The sequence below is a fragment of the Narcine bancroftii genome, chromosome 14 (genome assembly GCF_036971445.1).
Source record: "Narcine bancroftii isolate sNarBan1 chromosome 14, sNarBan1.hap1, whole genome shotgun sequence".
Taxonomy (NCBI): domain Eukaryota; kingdom Metazoa; phylum Chordata; class Chondrichthyes; order Torpediniformes; family Narcinidae; genus Narcine; species Narcine bancroftii.
In genome coordinates this window covers 13740476-13754838 of record NC_091482.1, presented here as the reverse complement: position 1 = coordinate 13754838, position 14363 = coordinate 13740476, and the positions used below count along the sequence as shown (strand labels likewise).

General features: G+C 41.4%; 1 protein-coding gene across 5 annotated transcripts in view; it reads right to left on the bottom strand.

Annotated features, from left to right (window-relative positions):
* LOC138749241 (EF-hand calcium-binding domain-containing protein 5-like) overlaps nt 1–14363 on the bottom strand; it is a 128939-nt gene that overhangs the window by 32614 nt on the left and 81962 nt on the right. For all 5 annotated transcript variants that reach the window (XM_069910364.1, XM_069910367.1, XM_069910366.1 and 2 more), the window contains exons 10-11: nt 12240–12454; nt 8701–8857 (exon numbers count right to left, since the gene is read on the bottom strand). In XM_069910364.1, coding sequence (XP_069766465.1) covers nt 8701–8857; nt 12240–12454 — 372 coding nt within the window. The remainder of the gene's footprint in view (nt 1–8700; nt 8858–12239; nt 12455–14363) is intronic.

The following is a 14363-nucleotide window of genomic DNA, read 5'->3' as shown; positions in this document are numbered from 1 at the left end:
AGGTGGGGGATTATGTGTCTCGTGGTTGTGTGAAGTGTCTGTTTGTTTTGCGGTTAGCTTGTTAGTTTCCCCCTTTGTGTGAAATGTACATTGTTTGTTTTGCGGTTAGTCTGTGTACACAGGTGCCTCACTGTGTGACTGCCTATCCCCACTGTGTTTCCCTGATCCGTATTCTAAATACCTTGCCTCTATGCCCTCTCTAGCCTGTAAAACAGTACAATCTGTAACCTCTGCTACCCCTTCTCCAGAAGTACTTAAAACATCGAGAGTACTCCACTAAAGCTGTTTAATTCCCCTGGTCCGTATTGGGATCCCTTATATCCCATTATGACTATACATTAAATCTATGCCCTGTCTACATTCTAAAGGAGCTGAATTGTAACCTCTGCTGCCCCTATTCCAGGGGGGCTTAAAACATTAACGAACAATATTCCAAAGAAATTAGTAAACAACAATGAAGAATACATGTAAGCTCATTAAAATACAATAAGAACTGAATAAAACACAAAAAATGTAAAGCTCATTGAAAACTGCAATAAAATGCAAGAAGAACTGAATAAAACCACAATAAATGTAAAGCTCATTGAAAACTGCAATAAAATGCAAGAAGAACTGAATAAAACCACAATAAATGTAAAGCTCATTGAAAACAGCAATAAAATACACAAAACTGAATAAACCACGATAAATGTAAAGCTCATTGAAAACAGCAATAAAATACACAAAACTGAATAAACCACGATAAATGTAAAGCTCATTGAAAACAGCAATAAAATACACAAAACTGAATAAACCACGATAAATGTAAAGCTCATTGAAAACAGCAATAAAATACACAAAACTGAATAAACCACGATAAATGTAAAGCTCATTGAAAACAGCAATAAAATACACAAAACTGAATAAACCACGATAAATGTAAAGCTCATTGAAAACAGCAATAAAATACACAAAACTGAATAAACCACGATAAATGTAAAGCTCATTGAAAACAGCAATAAAATACACAAAACTGAATAAACCATTAAAAAAAACGAATAAAATTGTAACATTATGGCACTTTGTCATTAATTCTTTGAATGTGGGTCCAGCCTTTCTCTCTTGTTCTTACTGCGGTGTCTGTAATTAAAAGTACACAGAAGGGACCATCCCAGGCAGGTTTTAGTTGATCCTCTTGCCATGCTTTTACATATAACCAATCACTAGATTTTAATAAAATGAATAACAATCTGACTTTCCTTTGTGTTAGTGTAAAAATTGTAAAATAAAACACAAACCATATTTGCATGGGTTTTGAATATGTTAGACCTTATTAAAATGCAGTTGGAGCTGCTTGTCTGTATGGGGCACAACCCTCCAATTTGTTAGAGTGAGTACATAACAGACATTGCAGCACAAGAGCCCCTGCAAGAGAACTTGAAACATATTCAACCTTTAGTTCTGCCTTAAGTAAAATGCCTTGTGCCACAGCTCACAGGAGCTGGCCTTATTTAAAACAGTCTGTAAAACAGGCACCAAGAAAAAGTTAAAAGATGTTCTTATGAAGATTGCACACACAATAATTTAAGTACAGGCTAGTTTCTATTATATTCCACTTAAAAGTTCTGCTGCATGAATCCTGGAGCTTGTGGAGTCATTATTGAATCAAGAAATATTGGTACCATGCCAATCTCATTCTAACATGCCAATTTCTCCAGTCCTTAAGTCAAGATGTACTGAATAGCATCTGGTACAAGATCTGTGAGTTCTTAATGATATTATTATTCTTATGCACCCAATTGTTCTGAACAATGCCACCAATTTAAGTCATATTCCACCTATTGCAGTACTCACACACCACCATAGACCAGTTCGCAGGTTTATTTCTCCATTAAGCTGAATCCAGTCGCGCAGGGTTTACCTCCGTGATTATTTACAATGTAACTTCCGCACTACCGGATTTAAATATAAACCTGATGAATGGGGGAAAGTTATCATGAATTAAATAACAGCGGCAATACAGAGAAATTGTGCTGAGGCATTAATTTCACTCCAGAGGAAAATGCACCAGAGAAATGAATGATTAAACTTATAGGAATCCCCATAGGAATCCCCAGAGGTATCTTTATTCTCCAGAGGTGGGTGATCTTTAAACGCACGGACCTTGACTGCTGAATGTGTAGAAGAAATGTATTAAATGTGTTGATAGGGCTCCATACCTCTAACTGCAAGACAAGAGCCTGAAGCCTCAATTTCAAGTGCCACAGTGCACTTAAAGGGACATGCACACTCCCCCTTCAACTGGCTGATCCAGCCACTTTACACATCAGATCCTTTCTTTATCTCACATACACTTAAAGTTAAGATGTATAGAACTCACCCTATTTGCGCAAACATTTCTCCCTGCAAATGTTATAACATCACTCAACTCTCAGGTACTCCCTGTGCAAAATCACATTTAAATACAATTTATTTCATAAATTGGAATTAACTGGTAGTTAAATTCGCTAATTCTACAGTATTGAAAAACGATCATTTATGACATTTAATTTTTAGCATGAATTTTAATCAATATTGGTCAGTGACTGAAGTGGGAAGTCGTGATTTATGAAATTATCTCTGGTCTCTACTCTCCCACTCCCTGCACTTCTCCCAACATTCAGGAGCTGGCACACAGTCCCTGCCTTTTTTTTTCATGTTACTCATCTACTATTCCTTTAACTGCTTGCATCAAAATGTTAGCCTTTGCTTTCTGCTTATCCTCAGATGTCTGGACAAATGCTTTTTGTGTGATCTGTAGAAGCTGGGTTATTCCCTGCTCATGCCAATTTTCTGTCTTTTGTAATTTTCTCTTAATGTCTGGGGCTGAGTTGGTAACAAAACCTGTTAGTACCAATTGTTCCCCTGCTGGGGATTCTATGTCGAGACCCCCATATTGTATATATATTTGGTCCCAAAAATTGGTCTAACTGTTCAGCACATCCCTGGGGATCTTCTATCAGGGAGGTCAGTTCTTTCTTAAAGTTACACACTTCAGTACTGGTCAGGGGCACATTTACGAAACCGAGACCCTCTCCCATGGGAACTTCCCACAGTGGTCTCATCCAATTGGTTTCTAGCTTATTAGGTCTGGGTTCCTGCTCCCTGGGAAATGAATCAAAGGGTTCTGCCCTTTCTTCCTGAAGAGTCTCACGCTGTTCTGAATTAAAGTTACCTCTCTCTCCTGCCAACAGAGGTGGTAATCGAGTGCTTTGTGAGCAAGTTATCATACCACTCCTGCTCTCTTCTCTCTTCTCTAGTGGTGGGGGAGGTGGGGAAGGTGCAGAAGGGTAGGCAATAGGAGGGGAAGGAAAGATAGGAGCCGGCATAGGAGGAACATAGGGTGGAGGGAGGGAATGTAACACATCCCAACCCTGTGATTCAGGGACAAGAGGTTCCTCCTCTCTCTTATCCCTGGATTCTTTCTCATTCAAAACCAGCTGTTCAATGGATCCCTTGAGCCAGCAGGCTGCATATTCCCTGCTCTCAACATTGTCTGGCTGGTTTTGATAGAGCCATAAGTTCAAAGCTTCACACATCCATTCATCCTCGGATCCGAATTTTGGCCAGTACACGGAGCTCCCTTTAACCGGGTATCTCACCCATTCATTACAACAATACCTGACCGTCGTCAGTTTGTCTTTACCGCGGGTCTTTCCTGTGCCCCACTCAGATAACATCATCCCAAGCGGGCTGTACGTAGCTATCTGGTGGTCACGTCCTGTGTCAGGACTCTCATCTCTACTGCCCGCTATTCCCATACTTAGGAACAAGTAAAATACTCTTACCGAGTTCTGGCAGTACTGCTCTAGCGCGCGTCCTTCCGCCGTTTGTTCTCAATGCCTCTTCTCGGATATCACTCGCTTCTTCCACTGACCAGCCACCCGTCGCCCGTGAGTCCAGCTGAATCAGCCGGGGTGCACCTACTCTCGTCGTCGGGGCACTCTGTCAGTGGAGGGAGTGTGATCCCGGACGAGCCCCCATTTGTTAGGAATTAAAGTACCTTTAAAGAAATTGCTCGAGACAAAAATTGAGAACAAAGAACATTTATTACTACAACAATGCAAAGTTGGGTGCTTCCCCTTACCCTGGGAATACACACACACACTGGGGCTCACCCAACTTTTATACAGTTGATTTCAGTGTAGGAATACCCTCCCCCTTACATTCTTCTGCCTCCTGCTGGAGAGGTTTGGCATTAGGCAATCCTGCCTGCCTACGTGCAATTTCAGTATACTTGGAGAACCAGGGGGGGTTATCCTGTCGGTGTCCCTTCATGTCATTGTCCTTATTCACACCTTCCTGATTCTCGGGGCTACAGTCTCTTGATATGCAGAGTTGACTCATTCTATCTAGGGTTGGCTAATTTCATATGTATAAATCTGTGTATGGTTAGCTAATTAGAAATGTATGACTTGGTACTTCTGTCCAGGGCTAGGAGACCCTTATCTGATCCAGACTACCTCAACTTCCTACATTCTATTGTACCTTACCATTCCTTATCTTAGTCCTATGGTCTTGTCACAAAGGATAGAAGATTCTTATGTTAATCGTGCTGACTCTGCTTTCCTGCATCCTAAGCCCCAAACTTATCCTGTTTGAACTGGTTTCAGCCATTTTACTGATGAACTTTAGTTTCTTCCATGTTCATAATTTTAGATCAATTTTCCCATCTCTCACAGGGGGGTGGTCGATGTTCAGGACAGACAGGCTGCAGTGTTGTTTCTTCGAAAGGCGTAGTGGGGGATGAGGCTGGTTGTGCACTATTGTAATGCTTTCTAACTGGCACTGAAAATCTCACCCCAATAGTACCAGGGCACAGAGGTGAGGGAGTACTAGTAATTTGAACCCTGGATTTCTAGAGTAACCCTGCAAAACTGTTTTACCTCAGCTGCAAGGCTGCTGGCTGCTAACAGGATCCGGTGCTCATTCGGGCGTGTGGGGAGGGCAAGGCGGTTGACTAACCCCTGGTCAATAAAACTTTCAGTGCTTCCACTATTTATTAAGCAATTTACCCTCAAATCATTAATTTTGATGCACATAGTGGCATCAGATAAATTGTGTGGACTCGCCTGATTCACAGGTAGGGAAGCAAGCCTGGCGTGTCCTTCGTGTCCTTCCATCCGATAGTACTCGGCGTCATATTCATTTCCTGAAGACTGTGTCTTCTGCTCTGTAGCATTTGTCCAAGATGGCCGGCTGCACATGGCATTCTTCTTCTTCTGGTTGTGGAGAAAGAAGAGCTTTCCCGCCTCTCATTAGCATGAGAATTGGCCTTGGGGCTTCTGCAGACTTTTGCATAATGCCCATGTTTTCCACAGTTGGAACAGACATTTTCTCTGGCAGGGCAGAGGGCTCTGGTGTGCTTTCTTTGTCCACAGAAAAAGCACTTGGGACCCTCAAAGTGTGCTGCTGCTACTGTGAATTCCTGTGAGGCAGCATATTTTTCTTTTCGTGGGGCTAGAGAGTCCAGCAGTGTGATGTTTGTCCCAGCCCCAGTAAGTACTCCTCCAATTCTTTCCTGGTGCTTTCTAAAGCTTCTGCAATAGTCTCTGCCTCATCTAGCCCCACCATTCCTTTCTCCAGCAATCGATGTCTCGTCTCAGTGGACTGTATGCCCGTAACAATTCTGTTCCTAATAAGGTCATCTGCATACTCCTGAGCTGATACTGCTTTAAAGTTGCAGCCTCTCGCCAGGTCTTTCAGAGAGAGAGAATTAAGTGTCTGGCAGACTCCCCTGCTTGTTGTGACCTGGTCATGAGCCTGCACCGGGAGTGGAGTTTGCTATGCCCCTCACTGTAATGCCTCTGTAAAATGCTCATTGCCTCTTGCATCCTGTATAAGGGAGTAAGGGTGGTCTCCCAGCTGCGCTAACAGCAGCATTAATAGCTTTTTATCCAATGCCTCAGCACCCTCCACGTAATTCAGAAAGCGTGCCGGCTCTGGGGTCGAGCTCCAGCCTATCTGGTCGCAGCACATGGCTAAGCCGCAGTCTCTGATCCCTTAGGTAATGTGGGGGCACCCCGGGAGTCGTTCCCGGTCTCCACGTGGTCTCTGGGTCTAGGTGTAGCAAGGGCGGACCCTGAGTATAAGACAGCTTTAATTAACTAATATGTACACTAAGAGGTCTTGTCTCTCTGCAAGACGAACCTGGAAAGCTAGACTGTAGCTCTGGACTGCTTTATATACAAGGTCACTGGGATGTCCCCTGATGACCTAATGGTGTAATTACATATCACCTCACCATTAACCCTACAACCTTGAATGCTGATTGCAGACTCTGTCTGAAACTTCACCATATCCCATCACATGAAGAATACAATGTTCCATTACAAGTGATGAAGAAGGCCCAAACTTCTGCCATTGGATCTTCACTTTACCCTGAATCCCTCGTGGTCAGCTTCTCCAACTTCTGTCGCATTCCCTGTCCTGGGATTTATCTGATATCCTTTGCAGACTCCATGCTGTCATGACACATAAAGGGAATGTTTGACCTGATAGGTAGCACATGAGACCTTGGCCTCTGAGACTTTGAATGTCCTAGTGATAAGTCCCCATGCACAACCTTCAGTGGTTTGTAACATGTGACATGACAACTAATTAACACAATTTTCCAGATGTCAACCAAATTTGAGGCAGTAATCTTTTATCTTTCTTTTTAGACTGAAATATCCACCTGCAGTATGATCTATTGCAATGGGCTAGGTTTCATCATATGCACTGCATTAATCAGCTCATTCTTGTGTTAAAACACACCATTTTCAGAAAGAGAAAAAGAGAGGCGCTCATAAAGAAAAAATGGACTGAAAAAAATCTGGTCACAGTAAATAAATGCCTGAAACAGCTGCATGCAATATATCTCCTGCTGTTACCACATCCTCTGCTCTTTTAAATTATAAAACCTTGAGCCTGAAATATGAACTTACAAATTTAGACAATTGCGAACATCCCAAACTGACTGGAATTCAGTATAGAGAAAGACACAAGGGCAGGAAAGTCATGGGAAAACCAGGATGTCATTATACAAATAATAGTTTGAGCAACGTATCAATCACAAGATGCAATACTTAAAACATTCTGATTATAAATAAAACTACAGTCAATCTGATTTTGGTCAGGTAAAATTTTCATGCGCTGGAATCCATTCTAATGTCACAGATCCTTGGCAATGTTAATACAATTTTGTTGCTATGAAATTGCTGGGTAGATTCACTGATAACAACTTATGAGGTCCAAAAGATTTTACCTCCTGTAAACTCAGAACCATTGCAAATTGGACTCCTGACATCAACGCTCAATTTATCAATCCATGCTTGTCTTGAATAAAACTGGGAGTTTTACCCTGCAAAATGTATACTGTACATGAAGTAAGTTGTGTGGAGAGTAATTCTAAATGATTGAAAGAGAGAGGAAAAGATACACTACTTAATAAAGAAACATAACATGCAGATTGAAATGTGTTCTCTGTTGGTTAAGTTTGCCAGTTTCACTTGGGAGTGGCACTTGTAAACTGTGATAAAATTCAGTGCCTGTGTGCTGGACTGTGAAAGAATATGAGGATTAATGCTCTTGATCACTCTGATGTCTTCTTTTGGAAAAAAATGATTAAATATAGATGAGGGTCTAGCAACTCACACAAGTAGAATGGGCTCACGGGGCGGCAAAATATAAGTGCCAAGCATGGTTAGTGTAGTGGTTAGTGCAACGCTGTTTCAGCACCAGAGATTGGGACTGGGGTTTGAACCCAATGCTGTCTATAAGGAGTTTGTATGATTTCTCCATGTCTGTGAGGGTTTTCCCCAGGGTCTCTAGTTTCCTCCCACCATTCTAAACGTACTGAGGGTTGTAGGTTAATTGGGTGGGGTGGGCTCATGGGCCGTAATGGCCTGTTACTGTGCTGTATGTCTACATTAAAAATCTTATGCCAGAATAAATGACAGCCTTTAAAGAAAGAGAAACTGGCCAATGTAATGGTGTGACATCACAGTGAGCGGATTGAAGGCACAGAGTGAAAAAACTTTGATTCCATGCAGAAATTGCTTGAATCGATTGACCATAAAGTCATGGAATAATAGAGAGAATAACCATGGTAACAGGATCTTCAGCCCTTTGAGTCTGCACTGTTAGCCATTCATTTGAACTGACCTTGCATTAATCCAATGTTTTCCGTCACTCACCTGTACACTGGGGATAATTTACAGCAATTGATTACCTGAGCAACCAAGACTCTCATCCATTTTGGGATGGGTGAGCCCCTGGAGGAAACAGAGAGAATGTACAAACTTCATACGGACAGCCCCTGAGCTCAAGATTGAACTGAGGCCAGCAGCCATGAGGCAGTGGATCCTGAGAGCTACCAAGAGAAAGCAAGCCAGATTCTTCCCACTAAAAAGGATTGAAACTGGAGGGAGATCAGCTCAGGTGGCCCTTGAAGATCTTCAGCTAGCCAGATCCAAAGGGTGGAAAGGTACAGGAGTAATTTATCCAACAGAAAAAGGAGAGTGTAGCTCAGGTAGGAATAGAAAATAAATTTATAGTCTGGCTTCAGGATTTAATGTAATTTTTGATTTCTATCACTTTCACTGGAACTTATACTATAGCTGAGGAACATCATGGCTTGCAGTTTACATTAAAAGACAGATACCTTCAAAAAAAATAACTTGGCAAAGCTGTGTCTCCTACCATTTTTTAAGGAATTCTTCTCAGTTCCATCTTTGTATTTGCTTAAGACTTCAGCTAGCTCTTTTAGGTTAATGTACCCAGAGACATCATAGTCCCATTTCTCAAAGAGTGCATCCAGGATTATCCTATGTGTTTTTTGCAGTGCTTCATGGTTTGCCTAGGAACAGAAGCAATCATTAAAATACAGTTCAGGAGAGAGAAATCCTTCTGCAAAATGCCTTTTCCACTGCCTTCCATCTTTTAGCAGAGGCGAAAGCTAACATACTACACCTCAAGGTATATAGTCCTGGCATGACTGATCTTTTTTGGTTCAGTGGAGGTTGAGAATAGATGTGACTGTGATGAATAATGGAATGCCTAGGTAGGGTGAATAGGAAGTCTATATTTTCCTTAGCAGGAAGATCAACAACTAGATGGCATAGATTTAAGGCAAAAGTCTTAGAGAGTAAAGAGAAAGTGCCATCAAGAGTGAAATTCACATCACATTCCAAAAGTGGAATCATAGAAACATACTGGGCAGAAATAGACCCTTTCAGAAATACCTTGATGAAGGGCTCAAGCCCAAAACATTGGTTATTAATCTTTATCTTTGCTATACACACTGTTTGACCGACTGAGTTTCTCCAACATTGTGTTTTTATTTCAATCACAGTGTCTGCATTTGTGTTTTACTTCATTTTTGAAATGGACCACTTTGTCCGTACTGGCCATGATGCCTATCTACACTAATCCCCTTAAGGCCCATATTCCTTTTTGCCTTTCCTATCCAAATACCTCTCCAAATGCCGTTTAAACTGTGTCATTTTATTTGCGTCAAGTATTTCCTTCAGCAGATGGTTCCACATATTAACCACACTCTGTGTGAAGAATGTTATTCAGATTTCCTTGAATTATTTTTACCCTCACCTTGAGTCTATACCTTTAGTTCTAGATTCCTCTGCCCTGGGTAAAAAAAATTCTGACTATCTACCTAATCTACCTCACTATTTTATAAACCTCGTTAAGCTCAGTACATAGCCTCCTTCATTTGAGTGAGAATAAACCCAGCCTATCTATCTCATATTATAAGAACAAGCCTCTATTTCACCCTTGTGAATCTCTAATGCATACTCTTCTTGAAACCACTCCTTCTGATGGTGTGGCAACCAGAGCTGCACACAATTTGCACAATCCAGCCAACGTTTTGTCTAACTGCAGCATGACATCCCAACTCTTGCATCCAATGTCTTGGTCTATGACAGGGGTGGCCAAACTTGCTTAATATAAGAGCCACAAATTATAAAGCTCAGATGCTTGAGAGCCGCAGGAAAAGAACAAAATTTACACATATGTTTTTATTGTTACATACATATTTTGAAACAAAAATTTTATATAAATTTTAAGAAATGCATATTAAATGCCTGCAGTTTTTAAACTGTTAATACGTATTAGTTTCAGTTATCACAAAGACACAAATACGTAAAACAAGGTAAACCAAAAAGAGATATTTTAATCAGATTTCCACCTTACAAATTTAGTCTTATTATCATATATTTTATGACTAAAATACAATGCTACAAATATCTGGCTATTAAAGACGCGAGTCGGGCAGGCGAGGGGGAGAGACTGGCAGCGTGAGTCAGGCGGGCGAGGGGGAGGGAGACCGGCAGCGCGAGTCGGGCGGGTGAGGCGGGGGGAGACTGGCAGCGCGAGTCGGGTGGGCATGGGGGGAGAGACTGGCAGCGTGAGTCAGGCGGGCGAGGGGGAGGGAGACCGGCAGCGCGAGTTGGGCGGGTGAGGCGGGGGTAGACCAGCAGTGCGTCGGGCGGGCGAGGAGGGGAGACCAGCAGAGAGCTGCATGTGGCTCGCGAACCGTGGTTTGGCCACCCCTGGTCTATTAAGACAAGCCCAGCACATGACTTGAACCCTGAAACCTCTCTGTACAGCAATGTTCCAAGCTCCATGCTAATTACTTTCTGTGTTCTACTGAAATTTGACCTCTCAAAATTGGTTCATCACATTTGTCTTGTGACAGAATATTTAGAGGTGGTTTGGGAGGAATTGTTAGAGCCACTTCCAAACACACATTTTAAAACAGAATATTTGCAGGATTTTTGCAAAATTCTTTTTGCAGGAGGCAACAAAGTATCAACAGGAGCTTGCCTGGGAACATGTGATCTTTGCAGTCAAGAGAGAACAGTTTTGCTCTCAGAGAGGAAGGGTGGAAAACAGAGAGGAGAGACACAGAAATCAGTTCCTGAAGGACACTCTGGCAAACTTTGGAAGGCTGCCTGATCAACGGGGATGACTAGCGGTCTGAAAGGTGACCTGAAAGAAAGAAGATCACCTGGAGAACCCTGAAGGGGGCAAGTTTCGTCAGCAAGACTGATTGAGAAGGAATCAGTTGCGGGTGTCCTGGAAAAGGAATCTGAAAACCAGCAAGAACCCTCCTGAGTGGTAACCATTTGCCTGTTAAGCATCAAAGACTGGTGAACTTTGTTAATGCTAACTTCTGTGCACAGTAGAAGAATTGCCTGCAACCAGTGAGATTGGACTGTGATCCAAAGAACTTTTCTAATCTTAAATATACATTACACACACCTGCACTTAGTATTAGAGGGGGGACTAAGTAGTTGGGTTGGTTAAGTAATAAGTTAAAGTTTAATTCTGTTTTCTTGTTCAAATATAATTAAAAACTACTTTTGTTGAAGTAACCCTGTGTTGTGGTGCATATCTATTGCTGCTAAATTTGGGGACCTCTGGACTCTGTAACAGTCTGGATTAACTTCCATCTGCCAACTTTTTAGTTGATTTATGTCAACTATATCCTTAGACAAACTGTCTTTATCCACAACTACATGATTTTTTTTGTCATTTGCAAACTTACTAATCATATCCCCAACATTCTCATCTAAGCCATTTATAGACATTGTAAACTACAAACATAGTTGGTTGAAGTCATGGCCAGTGAATTATATGAAATAAGAGTATAAAAGGGAGCAAGGCATGGTGACAGACTGCAAGAGGAAAATTAAGTGAGGTAATTGACAAATTTATGGATCACCTGATGCGTGACAGGAACTATTAGGAAATAAAAGAGACAATGCATGAAAGAGGACAAATGATGAGCACAGTACAGCTTGTGGAGCTGCTGCTCTATAGTTCCAGCAACTTAGTTTCAATCCTGTTTTTTGATGTTGTCTCACTGGAGTTCATGCATTCTGCCTGTGACCATGTGGGTTTCCTCCAGGAAATTTGGTTTCCTCCCATTTCCCAAAGACATGTGGGTTGTCTGGTTAACGGGCCACTGTAAAGTGCACCTAGTGTGTAGATGAGTGGAATCTGGGGGGAGTTGATGGTAATGTGGAGTGAATTGGTTATGAGGATAATCAATGATGGATTGGGATTGCTTTGTGAACTGGCATAGGCTTAGAGGACCTTGTATTTTGCAAGGAAAATAAAATAAAAACATGAATTTTGAAGGTCAAGAAAATTAAAGAGGTGACAGGTAGCAGGTATGTTCAGGTTACATCAATATTACCAGAGGCAGAACGATTTACCTGAGCTAATTTTTCTAATTTTTCCTTTTTGGTCTCTCTGTATCTCTTCCAAATAAAGTTTATTAGGTTTTGTTTCAGTGAAGACTCCGTAATATTTCTTACAAATATTTCCATCAGCTGGACAAATTGCAAACAGTTTATGAAATTCTTCTTGAACTGACTTGTATTTAGATAAAGCCTATTGGCCTGGAGATCCAATATATAGGTTGTCAAACCTGTACAAAGAAAACAGAAGAAATTGAACCCTCTGTCCAAGCAGCATTACTTATTTGCTATCTAAAAGGATCCAATACATTCTTTATATATATATTGCAATAGCTCAGATTGCACTGCAACCAAAGAGGCAGAGAGCCAGCACCCAGGTCTTATAACCACACTAGAGCAAGGCAATGAAGACCTGAGCAGGGTGATCCAAGGAAAATGAGTCTTAATTGCATGGAAAGAATGGAGAAATTAGAGTTGATCTCCATGGACCAGAGGAGGTTGAACAGGAATCTGAGGGAAATATTTATTAACACCAAGAGCTGAAACAAAGTGAAAAGTGAGAAAATGTGTGCATGGGGTAGGTTTGCGAATGAGGAACATAGAAGATAGAACATTGCAGCACAGTACCGGCCCTTTGGCCCTTGATGTTGTGCCGACCAGTGTATTTCTACCAAAATAAAAACTAAACCCTTCCTACCTCGTAACCCTCTATTTTTCTTTCATCCATGTGCCTGTCCAAGAGTATCTTAAAGGCCCCTAATGTTTCAGCCACCACTACCACCCCTGGCAAAGTATTCCAGACACCCACAACACTCTGTAAAAAAAAACAAACACCTACCCTGATGTCTCCCCTAACTTTCCTCCCTTCACTTTGTGCAGTTGTCTTCTGGTGTTTACCAGTCCTGCCCTGGGAAAAAGGTGCTGACTGTCTACATTATCTCTGCCTCTCAGAGGCAGAGCAGAAACAGATGTGGTGACTGGTGAGAGAACCAGGGATAACATGTGGAAAAAGGTTCTCAAAAGGTTCACATTGATTGCAATGTGTAATTCACTGCTTAATTGCTTTTGAAAGAGAAAAAATATTGTGAGATCTGGGAAGGAGCCAGGGAGTAGAATTAACTTTTTTTTTGGCAGAGGTCTCAAGTGGACTGAATGGGACAAATCCAGTGCCCTCCATAATGTGTGGGACAAAGACACTTTTTTCCCTTTTATTTCCCCTGTGCTCCACAGTTTTAACAATTAAAGTGCACATTCCAGATTTAATTCAAGGTTATTTGTATATTTTTGGATTGACTGTGTAGAAATTACAGCACTTTTTATAAAGTCCCCTCATTTCAGGACACCATAATATTTTGCTTCACAAAATACCTTTGGCTTCACAGGTATTTGTGAGTACTCAGGTATATTTAATGGCTTCATTGGTGCAGGTATAAGAGAGCTAGGCTTGCTTCTAAGGTTTTGATCACCTTTGGAGTTTGTAGTTGCCATTGAGAAGAAAGAAACTACTTGTGAGCTCAGTAATCGCAAAGGGACTGGTATTCCAAAGATCTCCACTGCAGATGACAGAAGAATTCTCATCATAATGAGAAAAAAAATTCCCCAAATGTATGTCTGACAGATCAGACACACTCTTCAGGAGGCAGGTGTGGATGTGCCAATGACTACTGTCCACAGAAGACTTCATGAACAGTAATACAGAGGTTACACTGCAAGATGCAAAGCTGGCATGCTTTGACTCTTGAACAGTTCTTTGCACCTCCACACTTTGCTCTTCCCATCATTCTGATACAGGTTCATCTTGGTCTCATCTGTCCACAAGACATTTTTCCAGATTCTCCAGGCTCCTTTAAATACTTATTGGCAAACTTTAATGTGGCCATCAAAAGCTTGTAGGCAAGTCAAGCTATCTTATACCTGAACCAATGAAGCAATTAAACGTACCTGAGTGCTCACAAATACCTGTGAAGCCAAATGTCTGAAACATTATGGTGCCTTGAAATGAGGGGACTATGTACAAAAAGTGTCCTGTACTGTAATTTATACATGTCAATCAAAATGTATACAAATAACTTTGAATAAAATCTGGAATGTGCACTTTAATTACATGTGAATTGTTTGATGACAAATTTAAAATTTGAG